Below are 26,924 nucleotides of genomic sequence, written 5' to 3'. Positions count from 1 at the left end.
ATAAAAAAGCTTCTTCTTTTGTGAGCTGCTGTATAGACAGTCTTATTGTATAACTTAAAACTACAAGAAAGCACAGCTGAGCTGTTTTAAAATTCTATTAAAAACTCATTTTTTTCTCTCCACACCTCAAAAAAGCAAAGCAATTTCAAGAAAAGAGAACAGACCAACAGAAAACAGTAGAAAAAAAGCTGTGTATCCTCTGTTAAATAGATGTTAGCCAAAGTTACAGGGGAGTGAGCAAAATAGCCTGTAATTAAAAGAAAGAGAATAGCACATCAAGCCTTTATCTCAGGCTGAACATTAAAATGAGCATAAGACTTCTTTGACAGGTCTATGAGTTAAACTTCTCACAGGTAGTAACTCACAGGACTTACTTACCTTCTTCACTGAAGACTATGAAGTCCAACCAGTCCTATTTAACTCAGTCAGCACCTAAATTTCTGCCAGCTGGGGAGTGCCAAGCTCCCTGGCTGCTGATGACCTGCAGGTGAGATGTGGTGGGCTGAGCTCTGGAGCTCCTCGGAAGGCAGGGGGGCTTGTGGGGTCTGGTCCTGGTTGTGCTGGGGGACACCCTCTACCTGGGTTCAGAAAGAAAATGTGCCAAGAGCCAGGGAGCAGCTCAGCCCATTGGAGAGCCTTCTCTAGAATAGGGCAAAGTGTGAATGGAAGGGAGATCTCTGGCTGCTGGGCTGCCAGCTGGGATGCTGTGGTCTCCAGCTCCAGGAGAGGACTTGCAGCTGGGATGTTGAACAGATGGCAGGCAGCACCTATCTGGACTCTGTTAGCCAAGGGTGGTATCACAGATGCTTCAGCTACTCTCACATATTTCATTTCTAGGCACTTGGTTATGTTGCTGCGTGTCTGACCAGCTTCAAAAAATCCCCACTTGGCCACCAGATCCCCTGCTGTAGGGCAGCCCGGGTGCCCAGCAGAGTGTTTCCACCCAGGGAACAGCCCTGTAGAGCAGAGGGGACAGGTGGGTCAGAAACCTCAGTGGTCTGGTGTGGGGTGTCTCTGACGGGTTTGTGGCATTTATCATCCCCCACACAACAACCTCTTAGAAGAGAGGTCTGAACAGGTTTGCAAGAAAACACAGCAAATGGCCTATAGCAAGGGTTTTGGAGGAGGGCAAGGAGGAAGATGTGTTTGCAGAGCACACTGCTTATGAAGACAGGAGTGTGCCAAGCTCCGGGCTGCATCCGGCAGAAGAGGGGTTAAAGCAGCTTTCAGAGTGCAGGAACAAGGCTAAGAGGGAGTATTACATGTGCCAAGAGTGTTTCTATGGGATCAGAACTGTTTACAATATAATGTGCCTGCACCTGTGGGCTGGTGTGGTTTTGCCTGCTGTTCAGTGCTTCCCGAGAAGCTGCTAATATACTATAGCTGATGAGACCGCTGTTTTGATCTCTCCCTCCTTGGAATCTCTTCTAGTGCCTTTAATAAAAGCCCTATTAAGGAAGTACAAGTAGGTACTTTGTGCTTCTTCAATACCTAATTTATATTTTTAACATTAAATACTCAAACGCATTGTCTGAATTTGTGCTTTTTTAAAAATCTAGTAGTTTCTTGCTGGAGACTTACACACATTTTGTATCACGTATTTCCTTTTTTAATTTGGTTTTTTGGGTGTTCTCGCACCCTGCCCAAATCTTATGTTGAAATTAAGAGGCATACTGAAGCCCTGTCATTCAAATTATTGGTGGTAACTAGTCTGTCTGGGGGTGATGGTTGTATTAAAACACTTACCACATTAAAAAGAAGCATATGGCATTTACAAAATCTGGGCCAATGAAGAAGGAAAGGGTCATGTTCACTCCCAAAACAGGAGCAAGCATCTCCTGAGGGTTATACATGGATTCGGTTCAGAGGCAGCTGGAGAATCTCATATATTTTGAAATCATGGGGGGGGTATGAAATCAGCATAAGTTACAGCTGCCCTTAGGTGCTTTCGAGTGGTCAGTGGCACAATCATTCAGCAGAGCACATTGATCTCACTGACTTTGGCAGAATTATAGAGGGTCTGTTTGCATGAACCATTGCTGAACAATTTATCTGATGTATTAATCATCTCTTAGATAAGAGTATCTGGACTGTAGATTTTTCTTGTAACCCAATTTCCCTCCCATGGTCTTTTTTTGTTGTTGTTGTTGGGTTTTCACGTGAAATTTTAAAATTGCACTTATTTTTTTTTTAATGCTTAGGATCCCAGTGTCCATTTTGAAGCACTGTGAAGTACAGGCTACCACGTAGGAGTGCTCTGTCGTCTTCAGAGACGACGGAGAAGTGCTAGTCTCTATTTCCCCTTTCTGACAGCAGCTCTGTTTTGGAAATTGATTTGTCTTCACGGTGGCAAATAAAAATCAAGACCCTATTTTTCTTTCATCTTCCAAATGCACACGTAAGAGGCAAAAAGTGAACATTTTATTAGAGATTGGAAGAATTAGTATAATTTATAGGGTTGATGTGGCTTTTTTATGCACTTCTAGTAATCCCCCTGTGAGACTATGTCTATGCTGCTGGTATGGTAACTCCGGTAAGTTTATGGTGTGCTGAGGGCAGTGTCCCAGCCACTTTGAAGATTAGGCTTCCCTGCCGCGCAGAGGGCAAGCCCTGCTTGTATCAGCCAGGCTGTGCCCTCCGGGGACCCTCCTTTCTCGGTACCACATAGCCACAGCCCTCAGGAGAGAAGAACTTTCTCAGTCCCACCCACCTCCCTCCCCACAGCTAGTATGAATTGCTGCTGGTCTGTTTTTCTTGTCCCCAAACTATCCCCAATACCTGGAAAGCACTGAAATACATCTCGCAGAATTTCTCCATCTGCTCTGCTCTTCCCTGCAGCTCTGCGACATTGCATGCTCAACTTCCCGGCACAGTAAATGGGAATTAATGCGGAGAAGTCCACGGCTGGCCCTGACCAGCCAGCCCCTGCCCTCCAGTGTTAATCTGCTGCTGTTCTTCCTATTTGCCCTGTGCAACACAGCATTAGAGATGGAGATGCACACTGTTACCCCTGGTTAAGTCATTTCTTGCTTCCCAATTACTGGTGTACCCCAATAATGACTTTTTTAAAGTGGTGGTTTAACTCCAGTAATTTCCAGAGACATTTAATAGGGGGAGCCCATTCTTCTGGGCTCCTCTAAACACAAGCCCGTGATGAATTCAGGTTTTAGCACAAGCCAGAGTGCACGCAGAAAATTCTCAGCCATTCAGAGGTACAAAAAGCAGTAATCTTAGCCTGAAACAATTGTACTGAACTGAAGCACTACTCCTCTTTTCTACATCTACTTTTAAGATTCCTGTCAAAACAGCCCTTCAAACACATTTGATTGGGTTGGGGCTCATCACACTGTCACCAACTCACTTTTCATTAGGCTGTTGCTCTCTGTTAGCCTAGCCAAGCAGAAGAACTCAAACACATGCACAAATTAAATCGACATCCAAACTCCACCAATATACAAAGCAATTTAAATGATATTCATTAGAGCGATGACAAGTCCTGATGAGGCTTTCAGGAGCGGAGTCCTTCAGCTTCTGCCGACTCGGTTTCATGGTCATTGAGGCGTAACTGCAGTGACTGTACCTCCAGTTTAGAGGAAAAAAAAAAAGCTGAGAATATGACTCCGGTTCCTGACACACCTACCTCATTCTCCCTCTCTGCACAAGTTTACATCTGAGCACAGGCTTCAGGCTTTTCTTAGTTCCTCACAGGCTTTCTATCATATACATGCTTTAGCAAATCCCCTTCCTTTCCCCACCACCTACAAATGCGCCAATTAAAAAGAATTCCATTTTCAAGTAATTTCATTTCACTTGGCTAGAAAGGTCACTAACTCACAATTATGATGGCTATAAACATGCCCCCGTTTCCTACCGTGCAAGAATGAATGTGATATGTTGAAGCTTAATAAAGAAGTATTTTTCGTTGTTAATTTATACTAAAGTTTAAAAGTTACCCTCTCTCCATTTCTATTTTTGATACTAAAAAACAAAAGATGGACACTATCTTATCCACAGGGAGTGGAATGGGGCTGACAGGTCTAATACAGGCTTTTCCACAGCGCCCTATCATTTGAAATTCATTTCCCTTGCGACCAAAGTCCTTAATTCAGGCATCATGAGGTAAGAGATCAGAAAATTAGCTCACTATTTGGTTACGAAGTCCACTATGCCACTTGCAAAGTTTAAGTGTATCGGGGAAGAAACGCGCATCCTCACCCTAATGTGACACGAGGAAAACCCAGCGGGTGACGTGAGGGGCACATAATCATTTTAGCTTAGGGATGGAAGACATCACTATTAGCTGTGAAGAGCTCCACCACCTGCCCCCAGCTGGGAAACAGGGCCATGACTGGCACTGCCATTTTCTACTTCTTTTTGTTTGCTCTATGACAACCTTTTTTATTTCTTGAAACAGGCTAAGAATTTTAAAACCATGATATACAGAAAATGTCTTGTTACATTATTACTCAAAAATTTCTTTTTTTGGCATAGCTGCCTTAGGTTGCAATTTTTAATTTTATTTTTTAAACACTCCTACAATGAAAGATAGGCACATTGGTATGTAAGTAAGTATGATTTGCAGTTGCATATTTTCATTTCAATAAAGGTTATATATATGAACTTGGTGAGTGGTCTGGATATATCCATCTATCCCAAAAAGTCTATCTGATTTTAATTCTCTTAAAAGATTATTTAACCAGAAGTGCATTTCAAGCTATAAATAAGGCGAAGTGAACCAAGCAACAGCTGCTGAGGAAGTTAATGTGTCCCACGTATATGTCGTAATATACTGCTGAAAAACAAACAAACAAAATGCTACCCTAACACATAAGCTGGATCCTAAGTATAAAGGAAGACAGTTTTTACATTTAAAAAATGAATTTATGTAACACCACCACTGTATTTGTGTATGTACTAGATATTGAATACAGCACGAACTACATATTAGTAAAACTTCAGTCATCTTTTTCATGCTGAACATTTAGTTAAAATCATTGCCCCAAACCAAGGCCTGAAAACAGATTGTAACCTCAATGATTATTCCAATGCTTTCAGACATGTATAATGATGCGTTAATACATAATTCTGCTCCCTTCCGTAAATGACCCTGATTCTTTCTTCCTTCACTGGTATAAAATTGACTTCTTACGCAAATACTCTTTAATGAGGGCTGTAGTATCGTAGTCTTAAACATATACAAGCTTTTCATTAGTATTGGATAATTACTGAAAACTCAACAAAATTCACTGCTACCACACCCCGAATTACAGAGCCGCTTTCATATTCCGAGGTGGCAGTACAATAATTATTTCTTGTTCTCTCATTTACCTACAGCAGGTCAACCAAGGGCTGGAAAGCACATCTTGGCACGAAGTCCCAGGAGAAGAGAATTTACTGGGTTTTTTGCTGGAGATTGTATGCATTTACTAGCAATACCCAAGGGAGTTACACCTTTGTATTTCCACTGCTAAAACAGTAACTGTCCAGTCAAGTATTAAGGGCTATTTCATCCTTTGCTAAGAGGACAATCCAGTGACTTTTTAAAAGTTGAGTAATCTTGAAATTCTTTTTCTCTACTTTGCTTGACAAATTCTGGTTTTATGACCATTCCCTGTATTTCAGCTCTGTGGAGCAGTGTGGGTAACAGACTACCTAGCAAAGCTCCAACATATTCTTGTAACAAAAAGTTACCCAAACAAAGCAGGCAAAAATAATTGTAATAATTTGATATTTTTCTAGGAAATATATAAGGCTCTCTGGAGGCATATTTTAAAATACAAAATTTATTAATTAAATTTAGCTTTATTACCAATCATCTCTGTTCCACTTGCACCACAGTTGCTTTTCTGTTGCAACTGAAATAAGAACTTGCAAAATTAAAGGTTCTTCCCTTCAATACATGCCAGTATTTTTTTAAATCTCAAAGTATAGCCAAATTTTTTGCTGTCATAAAATGCAGAGTCATATCTGTGTCTAGCTTTATATAGCAAGATACACAGCCATATTAAAATGCAACAGATAATTCCCATATTGATAACACTAATCTGCCTCGGTTTGGATAAAAAATTGCACAGTGTTTACCACAAAAGCAGCTGCATAATTAAAACAATATACTTTCGATTGTAATACAAAAATAAAATATAATGAAGATTCTAGAAAGATTTCGGTTTCAGAAACAGTTCCTTACACTAGCTTAACAGTCATATTTCAGTTAATTATAGATTTCTTACTCACTAAAACTTAAAGATACATTCACTGATTTTTTTTTTGCTAAATGTTGACTGCAGTGAACAGCTCTCTAAGATCTGGCATATTGATTTCTTGTTGTGAAGTGAGCTGTTCAAGCTCCATTTAAGATTTTCATCTTGCATGTAGCCCTGAGCACATCATAGCACCATAAATTAGTTAAATTGCACATTTATCACAAATGTTATTTTAAGATACTGCGTAAATGTGATGGCTGGAAGATATACAGTATGCTGCAACAAGCCACTACTTGGGTGGGGTTAGACCAGGGTCACCTTTATACACCTGTGATTTAAAGCTCTTCCCACCCCATCACAATTTCATTTTTAAACTCTTTCTTGAGGCATTTTGTTTTCTCTCTCGCTTGATTTGCATATTTCTAAATAAAATATCAAATGCAAAGCAAAAGTCAGAACTCAGATGCACATTTTAAAATCCTGCATCCATACCTTCATGTTTGTCTAATAGGAAAAAAATTATCTTAACATAGCTAGGTTGGTGATTTGGTTAGCACTAATAGTTACCATGCCAATATACATATCAGTGTATGGATGAAAAGAACATTATTCTAGTTCATTGATTCTCTAAATTCTTTATAATGTGAAATCACATTGGTATGCCAGTCCTGGAGGTTCTGAAATGCAAGCTGAACTTTATTTTAATAAATTTGGGATATGCAGATCCTGACTAGCCATTCATTTGCAAAGTTTCAAGCGTATTCAAAGAATGTATTAAAAAGTAATTTCTGGTGCACACTAACAGATATGGGTGCTCCCTGAATTCTTACCCGATATGTCTCCTCACTGCACATTCAGACCTAGATAACTCAGGCCCAGGAACTGACTTTTACCAGATTAGGTGCAGTTGCATCAGTGGTATTTGGTGTTTGCAATCATCGACACCTTGTCTGTATTTTAAGAATAAGCAGAAGGAACACTGCAAAAGACTCTGTAGTCTCTTGCTTTTACTCCCTCCCGTGTCCCAGATAACAGTATTGCGTACAGAGCTTTTAGCATTACTATTATAAGTCAGTGGTGCATCTTAAAAATACATTGATTGACAATATATGCAATAATCTGCCAGTCTCCTTATGTGTGAATTTCTGGTTTACAACCAAATACTATATTTAAGCTGTTATAATTTTCAAAGGAGGAATTCTCTGCTGTAGAGGTAAAAAGTTTGGCTGCATTTAGACTGAGATCATCTATTTGCAAAATATGCGGACAGCCACCCGGCAGGCTTCATGAAAGACTTCAGCTAGCCAGGTTGCCTCTCCTAACTAAGTGAGGGGGACTCCTGGGATGGTATAGTCAACCAGTAAAACGGCATGCTGCGATTTTATTGCTGGAATTTGAGCTGAGGCCATAAACATTCACACACAAATGACCTTAAAATCAGATACAACTGTGAGCCGAAAGAGGAGGAAAAAACCCGGAGCCCTAATCATTAATCCCATTCCCTAGGTCTGCTTAGCAGTATTCGCTATAGAACGAACAGAACACTCCAATACAGTTTTGAAGACATGGTACTGGCCTTTACAATTACAGAGAAAGACGGAAAGAAAGACGGAAAGAAAGACGGAAGGGAGGAAAGATTTAATTAGTTGCTTACTGGAAGACTGGATTTTTTAAAAAAACAAAGGTAACTGTACATTTGACATTCAGATGCTAGTTGTTACTTGAGACATGATTCTTAAGTGCTGTAATGGTGGTTTTGGTTCCCATGTAACCATCTCCAGACTCTGAGTGCACCTGACTGGCAAAAGACAATATTTACATGCATAGTAATATAGGTGCTTCGGAGACGCAAATTGTTTTCAATGGTTTTGATGGGATGACCTGTCAACACCAGAAAAATTCTGTCATTATCATATAAATGCTCCCGCTTTTTTGCGCTTGTTTGGCATGTGTTTATTCATCTTCTTTTCCCCTCTCGGTATCTGCTGTGAATGCCGTACAACAGCAGGTAGGGCCATAAGAGGACTCACTTCAAAATCACAAAGTTTAAGTCCTCGGTCTCAGGTTCCTACTCCTGTCATTTGAAAATGCTGGGTAGATGGCAAGGGATTCTCTAAGCCGTGAAATACCCACCAGTGCCACTTGCAGACTCTGCTCAATACATTCAGGGGGAACGCGTGCGAGTAGCAGTATCTGCCTGGGTGGGAATACACAGCACAGCAAAACACCTATTTGCTTTGCCACACATTGCTTATAAATCCCGTCTTCACAGTCAGCCTTACCTGATGTTTAAAAAGGAGTTATAACGCTCATTTATCTTTTCTGGGGGAAAAAAAATTCTGTTAATGCAGCCTTTGAATAAGTGCTACCCTGCTCTTTAAATGCTAAAGTTCACTAAAACTCCAGTGATTTATGTGCAGCTTTTGACTGCCAGCACCTGGCAGATGAAGAAACCTACTCAAGCTTCAGTCATAAACAGATAGCATACAATTTAATTTTAATGTGCTCGTTAGTCGTAGCACATTTCAGACATAATTGTGAACGCAACACAAAATTATAGCAAAAAGACAATTTTAATGCTGCTGTAGAAAAAAAGGTTATATGAAGAGTCATATAATGGTGCTTCATTGTCAACAACAAAACAGGGCACAGAGTGCATTACAGTGTCTGTGCTGTTTACATGCCAATATTTTATACATAGATTCTCATATGGTGTCAGCTGTCAGTTACTTCTGCAAATTAACTGCCAAAAATGGAGACGAACAGAATCACTTAGTGTGCTGGTAACCACGGGTTACCTTTCATATGCCTAAAGATAAAGCTGCAGTATGGAATCTTGGGAGAATAATTAGGCAGAACAAAACAGAAAGTTACCAATTGAAATAAAAAGGCATTCTACAATAGGAAATAACAACCAAGAGCGCTTATAAATAAGTAAAAGAGGTTATATCACAGAATGCCTCATAACTTTTAAGCAAAGTATTACAGTACAAACATTTTAAAGGCTTTATCAATGTTTAGGAAATACAGTACAAGTTTTTCAAATAGATTTAACCCTTTGAGCACTGAGTTTATTTTGAATTTTCTCTCTCTCTTTTTTTCTTTTTTTTTTTTTTTTACTAATAAATACCTTTAAAAGTCATGTTGTGCAAAACAGTTAGAATGCATGCCAGGAATGCAGTCCGTGGCTTCTGTTTCTTCAGACGGTTTAAAAAAAACCAAACAAATGATAGCAACACTAATAAATATGCATAATTTAAACATGAACCTCTATTAATATAGATGTACTGTATAGCAAAACAAAACAAAACATACTTTGCTTTAAGAATAATGTTTCTGAATACTTTATAAATGCTATCTGTGGTATCTTTCATCATATAATTTACAATGTTTGGATGTTAAAAGAAAAACCGTTAGATCTAAAAAATGAAATATACACTATATATAGGTACAGTTTATACCTGGGGCTTATCAGGTACAAAAACCACTGTTGCTAAAAATGCTGAAGAAAAAGAAAATGGCATTAACCACAATCACATTTTCCATAAGAGATTTTGAAATCTATACAATATATACATCTATGTTTCAATGTGAAAATTATATTTTTAAATTTCAAGGTGTGAGACACCTCTGCATAAATGGAGGTTCATATTAGTAATCGGAACTAAGCTGGTAAGGGTTTAAAAAAAACCATATCCATACATTTTTACCAAATTAATGCAAAAGTGCTTCAAAGTACTCAGAGGGCTAAAGATTATAGGGTGAGAAATACCAGCACACTTAGGTCACATGAAAAAAGTGCACCAGAATTAGTTATAAATGCTTAATTAAACTGTCTGTTAATGCATGCAGCTTGATGCATCAGAGGGATGCACAGCAACTAAATCCAATTTACACAAAGTTCCAAACACTTACCACTGCATTTTAACCTTCATATTTTACCAGTAACAACAGCTGATTATGCACCTCTATTTAAACACTGTACAGTTATACAAAACAGTTCAGCCCAGAGTGACTCTGGCGTTAAAATAAGAACATGTGCCAAGAACTAAACAGTAGCTTTGAGGCGTCTTTGACAGTTTTCCTCAAAGCAAATTACAGTTATTTTAATCAAAAGCAAATGCTACTGCTTCTCTAACTCCGAAACATACAGAAGATGATCCTCTGGTGACTTCCCATGTGTTTTACTAAGATGAAGTTTAACAGCATGCTTGCTTGCAAAAGTCCTGTTACAAAGTTTGCACTGGTAAGAAGTTCCGATATCTTCCTCTGGAGAGGACGTCACCAGTTTTTCAGATGGTGACTTTGCTTGTGCTATCTGATTGTTAATCTGTTCACTGGACAGTTTGGACAAGTCTCTTAACCTGAAACCCAGATGCGATTCAAGATGACTGATGTAAGTTGAAGGAGTTCTGATCTGCGAAGCACAGTCATTACAAAAGAACACTGGGTGCCCAGTGTCCAAATTTTTAAGGAACTTAGTTCCCCCCGTCCTTCGGAGCTGGTATTTCACATTGGCTAGCCAGTGGCTAATTGTGGTCATTGAAAGTCCCGTAAACCTGGAAATGTGCATTCTTTCTTGAGGGCTCAAGTCTGACATGATGTATTTCCCCTCTGAAGTCTGCCGTAAACTAGCTGCAAACTGGGCCTGCAATATGAGCAAGTGCTGAGGGTTCCAGTTAGACTGACGTCCCTTCCTTTTCTGAGCGGGTGTACTCTCTTCTGGTTCCTCTATTGTGGTACCATCAATGTCAGATTTCTCAGATATGCTGGAAGGTGTGGAAGATTTTGATGTGTGACTTTCTGTCAGGTTCTTCAGCATATCAGATATATCTGACAAGGCATTCTCGCGTAGTGGCGAGTTTGACATGAATGACACGACTGCAGATGTCTTTGCTGTTGTCACTGTAGATGAAGAAGATGCAGAAGATGTTGATGTGGATGACAAAAGCGCTGAACCCAAAGAGCAGCTTTTGTCACTCTTGCCTTTCGTCAAATCTATGGGTTGGTCATTGTTGACATGATAAAAATAACGGTCTAAGTGGTCTGGTTTTTTGGACTGTAGAGGTGGGGTGGCCACTGCAGCCTTTTCCGCCAAACTGTTGCTCATTTTAAAAAGCATGCTCATTGGATCCAAAGCGGGCAAAGATGGCTTTGCTGCCTTCCCAAGGTGAATATTCATGACAGATTGCAGTGCACTTAATGGATTTACAAATGGCTGTTCAGGAGGGTGATCAGTAATGATAGCTGTGCTGCTACTTAAAGAACTTACAATGGACTTAACAGGCTCTTTCCCATTTTCCACAGGTTCTACAGTTGGACTATCCTTGCAACCATCTCTCTGAGGGACTGGGCTGTTCTGCTGGCTTTTAAAGCCACCATCATTGGAGGACTCCATCTTAAGGGGTTCACTGACTTCACTACTGCATGGCGAAGGCGTCGCACGCTTCATTGGAGAAAGCTTTCCTTCAGGCTCTTTCATTTTTTCCTCCACCTTAGCCACCTTCTCGGTGACTTTCTTTACCAATTCTTCCATGGCGTGAAAGTTTGGTTTTGGCACAGGTGAGGTCTGACTGCTTGGTGGAGACACCAAGGGCTGGTTTTTAGTTGGTGACACTAGTTCATTGTTTCCAAACATAGGTTTTAATGGTGTACTCTTCCCAGATGAGCCCAATGACAGCTTCATCATATTAGGCAGCTGATAGGCAGCATGAATACTGGGGTAGCCACCCCAGCTTGGCGTGCCATTCTGGGCTTTGTTTATAGCTGATGTAACTGTGTTTTCTAAAGACTTCAATATATCTAATCCCCCCTTAGGGCTTTCTTCTAGGTCATTTTCAGTCAAGTAATGGTATTTTGAAGAGATATCGTACTTCTCCTCATCTTCACTTGACTTTTCTTTGTCTTTCATTTTGTCATCAGCAATGCTTCTTTCTTTATCTACTTCTTTTTTTATTTCAACACTTAATTTAGGGGAAACACTAGAAGGTGTATTGGAAGGAGACGTAAAAGTGGTGGCAGCTAGTGGCACAGACTGGACTTTCTCATCTACTAAGGACGTTATTGTTGGTGTCGCTGGGGCTTCTATAATTGGCTTCCCTTTTTTCATGGCAGAGTTAGTGACTTTAATAAAATGTCCCGTCACCATCATGTGAGCCGTGAGTTCCTGCAGAGTGTCATGTGAACTTCCGCACTCCATGCACTTCAGAATTTGAGATTTCCTCGCCTCAAAGTGCCAGGCATAGCTGGCACCATTCTGGTGACCGTAGCGATTATTTGGCGTAATGTAAGGATTAGAATTCTTTTGAAGTGCATCGTTGGTATCCGAGATTGTTGCTTTTGGTGTCCCACCTGTGGAGTCTGGAGAACTTGGAAGTTCAAGTTCCAGGGATGCTTTCTTTCTAGTAGCTGGGATAATTTTTGCTGCTACAGGTGTAACAGGTTCCTTCAGAGGCACTTTTTGGTAGTGTTTTGTTTTGATCATATGAACACTCAGATCCTGAAGAGATTCAAATGAATGACCACAGTACATACACTTTAATACTTTCTGGGCATCTTCTTTCCCTTCCATTTCAAGCAAAGAACGTTTACGAGGTTTGGACCATCTTTTGGGGTTATTGTTATCAGTTTCATGGTTGTCATCTCGATAATGTCCCGTTTCATTCATGTGCACTGTTAATTCCACTAAAGTATCATAGGCAGCACTGCAGTCTTTACAGCGGAATTTACTGGCTCCAGTAAATATAGAGCCATAAAGCTTACTGCTTTGTCTGTACAATTGAACTGTGCTAAAAAGACTTGGTTCAGGAAGAACTCTGCTCTGAGAAACTTGCTGCAGTGTTTTAGCCATAGCAGTCTGGTGCCAGTCAAAGCTGCCACTTCCACAACTGCTGCTGCTGCTGCTGCTACTGCTGCTGCTACCATTGTTTTTTTCTGAAATTGGCTGGTGAAGGTTCAAATTGAGATTGGACCAGTAGGAATTGGAGAGGAAGTTATTATATACGGCTTTCATTTGTTCTAAACTATCAGATACAGTAGAGTCTTCCAGTGGTATTGAAACCTCCTTGCTCTCTTCCTCATTTTTAATAGAGCTGCTCTCGAAGTCTGCCATGCGGTCACTTGTCTCACTGATATGTGACTCACTGTCCATTTCATGGCTAGAAAATTCAGCTGCTGGAGAGTTTTGGTAGCTTTGGCAGTTCTTACTGAAGTCTTTTTCTGGACATGCGTATTTTGCTGAAGGCTCCCCATCAACTGCATTTTCATCAGGTTCCACATCTTCTTCCACCAGTGCTGCTGCTTTTAGTTCGTCTGAAACATAGGCTATTATGAAGAGAAAAAAATATAAGTTAGTTTCTGCTGATCATACTTTTGCTTAAGTGTTTCAGCCAAAGAAGTGCACTTATTTGTAAAATTAAACAGTTAAAATTTAGTGTTTCTTCAGAGCAAGAAAAAAATCTGCTCTTCAAACATAATTTGCCACCTTATTCTTCTCAAGGGGCAACAGCTTGAAATTAAAACTAAATTTGAAATTAATGAAGCACATTCTGGAGGTGGCATTCATTTCTAAAGTAATAAATTACTTGTATCAACCTCAGAGACAGCAGTTCCTGTCTGTCAATTAATATGTCTTATGCTTCTCCTACCCCTAATGCATTTCTTAACAGACAGATTCACAATTTAAATTAAGCAAGAATTTTTTGCTCATTACAGTTTTGAGACTCAATCTTTAATAAATATAGAGTAAAACAAACATCAAAAATTTCTACAAAGTAAAAGAATCCCCAGTTACAATAAACAAAAAATGAGATTTTTTTAAAGTTATCATTATTAGTTGTATCATATTTTAAAGGGGGAGATGGTAAAAGCAGGTCACAACCTTTTGAAACAACTCACTAAGAGCAATTTGAGGATATTCATTATGGGTGTAACAAATGACCCATTCACATTTAAACATACCTTTCTCAACAAGAAAGCCCATGCAGAATTATGTCAGGAGCTAGTTCAAGAAAATTGGTATGCTGTACTCATTCCTGCTGTATAAATATATACAAGATCTTCCAGTGGACCTTACAAATGTCAAAGTGTTTGCTCTTTAGACTACTTTGTCAATATTTACTCAGCATAAGCTACATGGACACCCAACAGGGATCCTGTCTTTTTTTTCCCCCTCAAATAATGCAACTGGTGATGTAAATCTAAGATACTCTTCCTGAATAGGATAGCTGGGAACTGACAGTAAACAATTTTTTTTTTTTTCCATAGTGCTTCTGTGCACATATTCTACATATACTAAGTCTACCTAAGTTTTTCCTTTAGGCAAGAAAACTATGGAAACATTAAGAGAGGGATCATTAACTGATCAAAATGATCTATTTCTATATAATGCATTTACAGCTAAGCAAGAAAGCAAAAATAGAACATGACTGTATTAACTGGAATTTAAAATTTACTGGCAATCTCTCACAAATACAATTATAAACTTTGAAAAAAATGCATTTCCAGTAGACTCGATGGTTGAAGACACTTGACTTTTGACCTTCTCTGCAACACATCTGGAATGTGTGGGTATCTGTATCTTAAACACATTGAATAATCTATAGCTTGTTTATTCAGGCAATAGTGCAGAGAAGATAATAGTTTACACCCCAAAAAGACCTACTTTAACCAACAGAGTGAAAAATGTAGAACAGTATAGTAGATATCACATATAAAGTATTGAACCTTGCAAACTTCTTTCAGGGAAAATATGTTTAAATGTTATCAGAAAACCACAAGAGACAAAACAACTGTTAAAGTAACAGCGAAATCAGGCTTTTAGTTTCACATGGAGTATTTCTTCATTCAGTCAGGTAATACAAAATATTCACTACTGTTCTTTCACATGGATGAATGGTAGCAAATCTTCCTCCAAGCATGTAAAGTTATAATCTGATCTTCAAAACAGAAGTTAAACCTTTGAAAGCACAAACATATCACGTAAGAGCAACACATAATAGTGATTAGATATTTCAGCTCAGATAATTTCAATGTAGAAAATTCATGCAGCAAGGGTCCTATTTTTAACATTCGGGAGAACCTAGTTTGAAAGAATTATGTTAAAAACTTTATTATAAGATGTTTCAAAGATGCTGATATGAAGATCAGACTTTAACAAGTATATGCACTCTAATGAAATAAAGCTGTGCTGTTTTGCTCTATTTTATGCTTTTTCAAAATATTTTGAAAAAATATTATTATTTCATGTATATTACAGTCATGTCGCAATTTGTAGCAAGGATCAGTGCCTATCCTGCAAATACGTACAACGAAACCACTACAAAGAATCTAACAAGGTGGATTTCATTCAATATTTTCATTCCTCTATGGATGGTACAGATTGGTTTTCATCTTAATTATGTGTTCCATCATGTTTCTGAACTCTACGAAAAACTTTAGCAAAGGAGACCAAGGCAGTTCAAATTACTCTCTAAAGCTGAAAAATTTTAAATAACTACTGATAATGTATAAACAACTGGCTATCAACTACCTCTCTCTCAACCTCACCATATCCTAGTGGTATACTTAAAGAAGGATGGAAGGAAGGAATGTCAGCATGAAACCTATGATTTGGAAGCAAATGTACCCTTTTGCTTTTCCACCTCGTGGAAACAGTTTTTCTTTTACAACTCCCATTCCTTTGCCTCTGTTGTGAAACTGAAGAATAATTCCCCTTTTACGAGGTAAAGAAACTCCAAGGTTATTGCCACACTGCCTGCATTATAAAGATCTCATTCACACCTGTGGGCTGAGATGGCACACCAAAGCACTCTATAAGTGTACCTGTCTTTTGCTCTTTTTGTCCACTGAGTGCTAGTGTGAGCATGTGCCACCCATTCCCACCACCACATCACATACCAAAGCCCGGGGCTCCATCCCTGCACACCACGGAAAGTCCTCCTGGGGACCAGTGCTCACCAACACAAACAGGGGTCACAGAATCAAGCCCCTGATCAGTGTGTTTTTCTTTAAATTTTTATTTCTCTTATTGCTGAAATCTTATGAATTTTGTTTGGACTGAAACACTTGTATTGTCACATTCAGAGTTTTTTTAGAGAGTGACTTTTACATTAGGGAAAACCTCCAGCATGCAGCTCATTTAAATGTAAATCTATTTACCTTTCATGCTTTCTTTGCCCTTTTCACCAACTATCAAGCATATTTGCGTGTTAACCAGGAGCTGCCTCCTCTATGGCTGTTCTCCTTCCTAAGCTCAAGTTGTGAAGCCAACTTGTGACATCAGTCTTTGATCCAGAAATGTGGGAAATGAGGCACAAACAACAGTGTGGAATTTAACCCAGCAATCTGCAACTTTGATAAACTGACAGTTTGAACAACTCCTTCTGCTCTTTCCCCTGCACAAAGGAGAGCAGGGATGAAACACGACATTACCCCCAACTTCCTCAACCAAAGATTTATGCAAGAGATGAGGATGCTCAAGGAAGTATCTTAGCCTAAGACTTAAAACACCATCCTAAACTGGAGTTTATGCCAGTAGCTTCTAATTCCTTATTCCAAGGGCCGGTCACCTAATCGCTTGCCTTCAGGGCAATATAAGGCAACCCAACAAGTCTTGGACCAACCTGCGATGGCAGACTCGGGGCATACTCAAACGTTTTGCAATACCACTACAAGTAGCTTTACAGTGGCTGACATGTTTCCTCCTCAGAAAACCCAATTAAATTGCTACCAGCATGTGGGACAGAAGAGGAGAGAGGGTTAAGGCCAAACTTCAGCCCCACAGTAGCAGGGAGTACGGGATTCAGTGCAGGTACTTGTGGAAAGGAGCCCATCTGCAGCCAAGGGAATCTCTATCCCTCCCTGCCCTACCAGATCTTGCTCAGGGGAGAGAGATGATCTATATTCTGTCTGAGTACAGATGAAGGTAACAGCTTCACTGCAACAGAAGGAAGGACAAGGAGGCCCATAGCAGAGAAATTTCTTGTTTGGTTAAGTACCTACAGGAAGAGCAAAGAGATTATGAAAGCAGAGAATAAAATCAGGAAGGTGATGGTAAAAAAATTTTTTCACTGAGATTCACTGCCTGGTGGAGAGATTGTCTTTAAGAAGCACTGTCTCCAGCCCATCATTACTCTGCTGTTTCCTTCCTATTAAAAAAAAAAAAAAAAAAAAAAGACTTGTAGTTTGGTATTTTTCAAGTGTAGAGTAAATGTTTGAAACAGCAGGGCATCTGTAAAACTGTTCTTTAATGCCTCGACAGCAAGGTCTGAGGCAAAAAAACCCCAACTTTAAAGGCAATTCTAATGGCAAAGAAATTAATAAGAATGGAAATGAAAGAAATTAGATGGTTCTGGGGTTTTTGTTTTTCCAGAGTAAAAGAATAAAAAAAATTACAGTTCTCAAAAAAGTTTTTAGTTTACATCTCAGAAGGCACCATAACCCACAGGAAATTGCCTGCAAGTTGAGCAATGGTGTCACTGTGACATAATATTTGACAAAAAACAGAAAGCAGTTCCGTGGTGTGGCCCTCAGTTTCTAGAGAAGATGAAGATATCAAAGGGATTCAGAAACCTATTGCAGGTGCAGCCACAGAGAGGTCGAGAACAGACAGTTCCCTCATTAATATTTGTTATAATTATTAACTAAACTGCTAGGTAATAATGAAATTAGCACATCTGATATCAATACATAACAGTAAGCTGTGGTATAATGCAATTCATTTCCACACAAGAGGGAATTACCTTCATAACTGAGCTATGGATCATTTCTTTGCCTGTGGAAATAAGTTGTGATCCATCACTGCCCCAAATGATCTACATATTGTATATACACTAATAAACTCATACACCTGGCTCTACACAGACACCAGAGATCTACTATACAAGAGCAGAGAAATATCGCCAGTCCACTACGTTTCTGCAGGCAGAGGAAGTCCCCGTGCAGCTAAAACAGCAGTTACTCTACTGATGTCCTGGTCCAAACTCCGCAATGTTCTGAGATGCCCACCAGCACAACAGCTACCGGCTTGAACCCTGACTGCCAGAGGTCCTCTTCAGCAGAAAGAGGAAAACCATCGCATGGTTTTCATCCCTTCCATGGCAACATCCACCCAGCAACATGGTCAGACACACACTTCTTGAGTTTGTTTGGAAATACAAAACCATAGCATTAAAGGCGTATTTTACTGTTCTCCAAAACCCAATTAATTGCACAATTCTTCCCTTATTTCCTGAAAAATGCATCTGAGACCATATATTTTGGCTTGGATCTACCCGAATATTTCATTTCGATACTTTTGAAATGTCTTGTTTTAATTATGTTTTTTCGCCAAGACTTTTATTTTAATTAGCTTACTGGGGTATATTTATACTAGTGTATAAGCTCTTTGCTTGAAAAAGTACCAAAACATTAAAATATTCTTCTCACAAGAAAAAATGCTTAACTACAAGTTTATCAAAACCATTCAGTCCCTTGGAAATATTTTGGCTTTAACCGAATAGCTTTTTAGGAAAAAAATTACAGCCAGCTTTATTATTTATTTATGCATTGAAATCATTGTGTAATACTAAGGGTCATTTCCCAAACCGTCTGATTTTGAGTGCATCTTGAAAAAAATCTTCTCAACCCTTAAAAAACCTGAACCCATATACATTTCACACTTGAAAAAAGAGAACAGCAGAAGGGGATTGGGAGAAGGAACGCTCCCAATGCTTATGGGATTAATACTATATTCCCAGTCAAAAAGAAAAAGGGAAAAAGGATCAGAACAGATCATAAAGTGGAGCAGTGAGTAGGACCCAGCCAGCAAAACTCCCTCTGCAGCCTGACCCCGCTGCTCCCCAAGCCAAAGCACAGTGCTGCGAGAGGGCTGCTCCTGCTACAGCCACTGCTGCCGGCAGCGCAGAGCCTTTTCCTAAGTATCATTCCCATTCTGTCTTAAAGCAGACACCAGCCACCTGAGAAATAACCAGAATATTTTTTTAAGATTTAAGTAATTGATGAAAAAACCTCGAAGAGTCTCCAGGTTCGGTGGGACCATTCAGAGTTAAGAGGGGGCTCAGACTGAACACAAGTCCAGAGAAAGCCAACAGAGAAACAGCAGCACGGAGATGATTTGACTGCGCCAATGAACCTTACTCACAAAATTAATGAACAGAGGCAAGAGAAAGCTAGCTTGGTGGATGGAGTCAATCAAAGACTTAATGCAAATGAAGGCATATAAAAGAGTTATATTAGTCTGTTAGAAAACTCCCACTTCGCAGGCCTTCCACTTACAGGAAGAAAGGCAAACATTTCACCCACATGAGCTATTTCTATACCGAGACTGACTGATAATTCACATGTAACTGAAATTGTATTTGAGACTTCACTACTTGGCAGAGATGTTAGCATATTCCTCATTAGGCGACAGAAATGGAAGGTAGGAGTGGCTGCCCTGTTTACAAGAGTGGCAAATGACAACACTGTCTCTAAATGGGCATGGCAATACTGATTACCCAGCACCTTGACAGGGACATTATTCCTGTTAGAAAGGTCAAAGGTTCTGTTTCATAGAGGCAGGACTGTCTATTATGGGAGAGAAATGTTATTTCCAAGTGGAGAGGTCAGCACTTCCCTCACACATCGGCCGAAGTTGCTGATACCTCACAGTGGAGTACAATCCTACTGCAAGACTCATTACTCTGCCCACTGGCAAGGTCAAGAATATTAATTTTGAACACGTTAATTTGATATGATGTGCATGATTAATGCTTGTTTAGCTGGAATTTTTGTATGTTGATAAATCTGCAGCCTTTTCATGCCAATAATAGTGTAGTATTAAGTTATTGGGAATCAATGTGGATGGATGTGACATAGCATGCCAATCTAACGGGTGGCTAACATTAGGCACTAGAAGCTTTGAAGTGTACTTGTGTTTGTTCCTTCATGAAAATACTGCAGCTGTCTGCCACAGAGAGCTCAGAAATAGGCCAGAGGAAGCTAGCCAGCTGCTCTAATCCAGCATCCTGGACTGGTATTACATTTGGAGAAACTTCAGAGAGCTCAAATCAACCATTAAGTGTTAAGAGTTGAGAATTACATGGACAAGAATACACAGTGAAGAGACGATAACAAGAAATGTGTTTATATGTCATTAAAGTGTGGGCCATCCCGGTGCAGAACAAAGCAAGTCTACAGCAGGCACCTTTTCCTCATGTCACTGTATTCCAAACTCCCCTGGTTTCTGTGTAGTTTAGAGGAGGGTACAGGATTCATGTCTCCTATTCACTTTAGACTTTATGCTGCCATATGAAAAGTATCATACAGGCCACCTACAAATGAAGAGAGAAAACATTCAAAAATCGCTACTAATTCTGATAAGGAAGGCATTCGTTTTTCTGAAACCAAATACTGTTTAGATGTTTGTTAAATGAGAGATTCCTATGCAAAGCTCACATTTACGTATTATCTCCTTCATTAAATACACACTTGAAAAAACAGGATGCCATAATATTAAATGATGACTTAGAAACAACTTAGCACTATTGGACAGTATCACTCTACTGAGGTGTTCATAAGCTTCAACGAGTGTTTTATTCTTCACAGCAACCCTGTGGAAGAAATACTCTTATCCACAGTTTATAGCTGCAAACCTGAAAATCCAAAGAAGTTAAAAATTACTTGCCTAGTGCCAGACAAGAAGACAAATAAAGGAGCCTGTAACTCCTGTAGGTTAATATATATTAATTCAGCTGTTTACACAAAACATGAGGAGATGGCTTAAGTTTGTGTTTCTGTTCCTATGCTTCTTCACAGTGTGTTTATGTGAGTACAATATATGTGTATAATTGAAAATAATTGCCAGTTTTCAGCTTAAACAATTATTAAGGATAAAATACCCAGTGAAATACCCACGGGTGCATGTACTGTGCACAACCCAGAGTCTGTGGTTACAAATCTTCTCTGAGCCAAGCTTCTGGGATCCAATAAATGCTGAATCTGCAGACTGCCAGCAAACTTCTTTTCACAATGGGGAAAATAGGAAAGGTTTTTGAAGCAAGGAGAAGTATTGTCACAACTCTCCTCCAAAGAGCTTTCTGCTCCCAGCGCAGAGCAGGACTTCAGGTAAGCTGTGAACGCCTGTCCTACCAGAACCACACTGGAGATGTAACATGATGGATCATGCCTCTCTCCTCCGAAGCTGTGCTCTGCCTTGATTTCTGCCCGGGGCCTAAACTCCCTGAATTCAACCTGCTGAGCAGGGTTTTTCTAAAATCTGCTCAAATTATCCACCCGTGAAACATAATACCACTTCTTTCTAACATGGAGAACAGCACACAATCCTATCACACTGCAGCGTACTCTTCCATGGGTAGGGTTGCGTGAGGATCGGTCTGAGATTTGTCTCACTTAGACAGTTCATCTGCCGCCTTCTACAAGAAGTTTTTGACAAGAAGGGATCTGAAGATTAAAAAACTTTCAGTGAGACCCAAGGTCCAAGTTACTCCCATGTATAATGAAAAAAAGTATGATTCTTAAAGAGACTTTCTCACGTAAAACTTGCCTTCAGATGTCATTATTGTACAATTAGAAGTGAACAACATGCTTATGAGAAACTTAACAGGAGTAACAGTTCAGAGACTATGCCTGGTCAGGAAAAACAGATTTTTATGGATTTTGTCCTAAATTTGCAGTCGCACATACACAATACAACTGACTCCCAAAAGTACCACAGCTGTAGAGAAGCTGGGGAACAGTTCATGTCCCACTGTGTGTGCCCACAGTTGCTTACCAGAAGCAATGCAGGATCACACTAATCAAGTGGAAGGGCTGAGAAAGACTATGGACTCCCATGAGGGCAAAAGGACCTTCCTTGCTATGGTATTTTGTGGACTCAATCTCCTTCCCCCTTTGCACTCTCGGGGAAGCAGAGATTTTAACAGCCCCTATGAGCATAAACCTGGAATTTCTGGCTGATCTTGCTGAAAAAGGAGAAAAAAAGCCTTCTTGGCCTTCCCTGTCACCACATAAACAACCTTTCACAAGCACCATCAGGACTAGATCAAGCAGGCAAATGAGTAACAGGGACTGTGAGCACCCATTGGGAATTCTCAACTGCTGCTCGGTCTGAGTCAGTTCAGGGTCTTGGTGCTCCCGTGTCATCAACACTCATGTAGTTCCTTCCTCTTCCTCCCCTCCCCACCCCTCCACATTCCTGGGGAATGGATGCTCTTCCTGCAGGTACACCAAAGTTAAAAATGAACATCATTCACAGGGGCATAAAGTTCCTCACTATCCATCGGGAGGTCAGCTAACCAGCCACGAAGGGGAAACACCACTGGGGATTCAAGAGCCAGGCACAAGCTGTTGAAGTAAACAGTTCACAAGCAGCCCCATAGTCTGAAAACGTTCACATAAACTTAACAAATACAATTAGTATGTGCATTAGTAACAGAAAAAAACCACCTACATTTGCTGTATAAATTATTCATCACGAATAAACATGATCCACTCTAAATAAGACAAAACTGGTTTTCCGTTGGTTTCAAAGACAGTTGCTTGGTGTGAAGTACTACAGACTTGTTAGAGTTTCCACTCCATGTAAGCACATACTACAGTGGAAAAAATATGTTCATAAGCAGAGAAAACAACTTCATGTTATGCTTTGACCCTAATTTTGATTTGGGAGGTAAATTGTTTTTTGGACGCCGTAGAATTTTTCTAAGCACATTTCCTCAAATGGACAAAAATATTTGCCAGAATCCTCCAAGAATAAAAATATTTCTTTGTTGTTTTTTTTTTTAAATAAAAGTCACTATCAACATCCCAGTAAAACGAAGCCAAATTCTCTGTATGAATTGGTACTAAAACACACAGTGACACAATCTCTGCTTGATACCAGCATTTGGGTGGCATCTTTTAATCACTGAAAAGCACACAGGGCATTGAACAAACTAATACAAGATTCACAGCCAACTCCAGGATAAGCAGGCATGAGCATAAAAGTTCTCAATATGGCTCTAATAGCTCTTAATTATTATAATCCTTCACTGAGCAAACAGATGTTGTAAGGGAACTTTAGTTTCTTCAAATGCAGTAATCAAACCATTCTGCTTCTGCTCTGCCTCTTTTCACTAAATGCTTTGTATAGTGGAGTGGAAATAGCAAATGTAGTGACAAAATGACCATTTAATTGTCACAGAAATCTGTTTCTGAACAAAACTGATGTTGTCATTTCTCTTTATCCACATTTCTCAGATTCTTCTGATTACGGTTTAGCATTTTTTCACACTAAGAGAAAAAAATCTTACACCTTACTTTCTGTAGTCTTCCCACATCTTTGGTTGCTCCTAATCTGTTCACGTCTTACAAGTTTTACAGTAACCAGAACACTGCCTTTGTATTTAACTATACTAACACACATCTCTGGAGCTGCAGCCTTCATTCTGAAGTTTTCAGAAATCAAGTTTTCACCTAAAATGCTTCAATATATCACAGTGAGTCATTCTACTTGGAGATTTATTTGTAAATGATCATGACTACTTAAGACATTCAAAATGTACCAAAAGACCTTCAACCTCATCCTTCATTTTTCTTGCAAACTTGAAATTCCCATTGAAGTCCTTTATACAGTAGTTTCAATAGCTATTTTGGTTGCAGTGCCTCCTTACAATAAACTCCATACAACTGTGTGAATGGTATAGTAGAAATCCAAATTATTTCAATCACAATTTCAGCTATTGTGAACTTGTACGTATAATGAAGCTTTTCCATGAAAAAAAGGAGTTCACTGTGGGCCAACAAAGCTTTGTGTCCTTTCACAGTTTTTATTCAGCCATCATTTAAGAAAAACAACTATTGACTGCAATATGAATCTTAGGACTTGGAGAAAGCAGAGATTCTAAGGATTACCTCTATGAGATGGCCCCAACTTGTTTTGTATGTATAGCAAAAAGAAGCACTGAATATTCATTTCACTCATTTGCTAACTATACTAATATACGCTTTTGTAAATGAGTCTACCTAGCACTAGCTATTGAACTGAAGGGTATTTGAATAGGTGGGGTTTGCTATAATACCACACTAAGATAATGTGCTGGAAACAAATGGTTCACTGATTCCTGAATAGAAAATTTGCTGGAACACCCTCAGAACTAGAAGATGAGGGGGAGGGGATTAAAATGTCGCTTCAGAGCCACCAACCAAACTCTTGTCATTTTTAAAAGATGCTCCTGTGGCACAATATGAATAGTTTATAGCCACGATTGTGAACATTCAATGTCATATAAGAAAAGACACTTGTCAAGAGCCTTTCCCTTACAAGCACCCTCATCATGACCTGTGTTAATGAAGTTAATTGAATTTAAGATCAATAATGGTTAATTATTGCAATTTGACATTCTGAGATAAATGGCTTTAAGACAGAGAAATGTGTGTGTATGTGAATTCTCTCCAAAGAAGGTGAACACATTACAGCCTAAGAGGGATCACACAGTCCTTCCATTGATCCTGGTACAATCTGATCGACCTAATCCTCTGATGAATGTGGGCTTTTCACAGCTACAAGTAAATGTTCTACAAGACTACTCTAACCCTTGTCACTGACCAAATCTATATGAGCTGTACACTAGAAATCTATTGAGATAGATTAAAGAACTGCTGTAGAAACGAGATGCTTCAATAAAGATGAAGGTTTATTATATTGACTATTAACGTTACATGCAGTATGTAATTATGAATGCTTATGGATCATAAGAGTTTAATTTTGGTCAGTTAGATGTAAATGACCATAACTGAACAACAGTATTAAATTAAAAAAATACCAGATTAAAAAAATCCAACAACCGTGTTGAATTTGATGACTCATATGCGAATGTTCAATAAGAAAGTGATTTTAAAATCATCCTTGAAATGTGCAAGAAGATGCTCACAGACAGGTATTTATTTCCTAAAGTCACTCATCAACCTACTTCGTTTAGAGTTTTTTTAAGTTTACTTTCAGAATAGTTCCTCAACAGGAAGACATTTTTTCAAACATGTTAGTAATGATATTCTTACATGCATACTGAACAAGTTAAATGACCACTTACAAGATTTATAATGACAACGTAAATGTCAAGGAAAAAGTATTACTGATTGCAGAGCACTGACAATAAAAAGCCGCTGAAGAGTTCTGTCAAAATGTAAGATTATGCAAAAACACTATTGAGAACACTGCTAATCATCTGCTCTTGTCAATTACTTGAAGGGTATCTGACAGCATATTTACATTAAACACATTTCAGTAGCAAAATCCTTAATGCTGTATCAGAATATTTTCATTATCATTAGAAATCCTTTAAAAAGTCCTTTTGCAGCAGAGCATTATAGCAGCAATGATGTAATATCTATCTCTGTATCAGGTAGGGGTATCTATTTCATGCTATTATAGCTACATAACATTTGAAATAATATAACCAAAGACTAAATATACATCTAAGATGGCAATCTCCATATTCCTGTACCCAATGTAGGTATTTTCAAGTAACAGCTTTGTAGGAGTCTCAAAGTAAGTGCAAACAGATGATCTGTCTTTGGCCATTCTTTTAGCCTTTTACTCCTCGTGTGACTGTATTTTATTATGGCAAAAGACATTATCAAGCAGACATTTTTTCTAAATCTTTGATTGTAACTTGCAATTCAGCTGCTTTATGAGGAGTCACATTAACTACCAATACCTTTCACCCGCAGTAGAAACTTATTTTAGTTATGTCTATCTTATACTTTATGGAACCCTTCCTCCAAAATAGAGAAATAAATGAAATGTAATGAAAATGAAATGTTGATCCTTTCCATGCTTCAGCAGGCGTTACTAAAAAAGCATACATAACCCTGTTGGACGTGTAAAACAGTAAGCATGCATAAAAATGGACAGAGCGTAAGCATGAGCTGCCTTTCAGAAGGAATTCATTGTGGCTTAGAGGAAAAAGAAGGAAAATAAGCCCCGATCATGACTTGCAGGATCAGTTTATGGTCCTTCCACCACTTTCGTTGCAGACAGCATACTTAAACTCAGTTTTACCTGTTTGTAAAAGGGGAAAAGAGTCCTGATGCTCTTAATGCTTCTGAAGCACTGCAGCTTTTCAGATAAAAAACCCACTTATTAAAACTAACCTGGCAGAAAGCACAGATCACACCTCAGAATCTCGATCAGATTCAATCCTGATTCACACCACACAAGTAAGTCGCATTGCTTGACATTCACTTCTTAATTCAAAGACAAGGCTGAGTTTTGTAATAACAAAACACAAATGTGAAATCAGTTCAGCGTATCAGGTGTGTTGCACATATACCCAGTCATATATATACCCTCACATCTACTGTGCTAGAAAGCTGGGAAGGCAGGAGCCGGGCGTTCCACCTTGCCATCGTCCAAAAAACAAGGAAACTAGAGCCAGCTCTTTGATCCTGCCCTTCCCCTACCACGCTAAGCAGCTCTTAGGTGCAGGACAGAAGCACCTGGCAAACACCGGTAGCAACAATCACTGTACTGTGCTGGGTGCTGTACAAACCTGAAACCCGTCCAAGCTGCTGCCAATCACGGACAGACAGATTCCTGCCTACTTTCTGAACTGCTGGCCATGCCTGGCTAACTGCAGCCAAACACCTACCAAGAGTCACCAGAAAATAATTTTTTTCTGTGTACCTACGGTCCAATCCTCCTCTCTGTCCTATCAATGTCAGTGGCAAGTCTTCCACTAA

General features: G+C 39.2%; 1 protein-coding gene across 1 annotated transcript in view; it reads right to left on the bottom strand.

Moving 5' to 3' along the window:
• Positions 1-8,733: 8,733 nt before the first annotated feature.
• TSHZ3 (teashirt zinc finger homeobox 3) overlaps positions 8,734-26,924 on the bottom strand; it is a 64,220-nt gene continuing 46,029 nt past the window's right edge. The window contains exon 2 of the mRNA XM_050904233.1: positions 8,734-13,526. Coding sequence (XP_050760190.1) covers positions 10,327-13,526 — 3,200 coding nt within the window. The 3' untranslated portion in view covers positions 8,734-10,326. The remainder of the gene's footprint in view (positions 13,527-26,924) is intronic.

Source organism: Gymnogyps californianus, chromosome 12, assembly GCF_018139145.2.
Source record: "Gymnogyps californianus isolate 813 chromosome 12, ASM1813914v2, whole genome shotgun sequence".
NCBI lineage: Eukaryota > Metazoa > Chordata > Aves > Accipitriformes > Cathartidae > Gymnogyps > Gymnogyps californianus.
The sequence above is the reverse complement of the archived record's forward strand: the minus strand, read 5'-3'. Positions and strand labels throughout refer to the sequence as shown.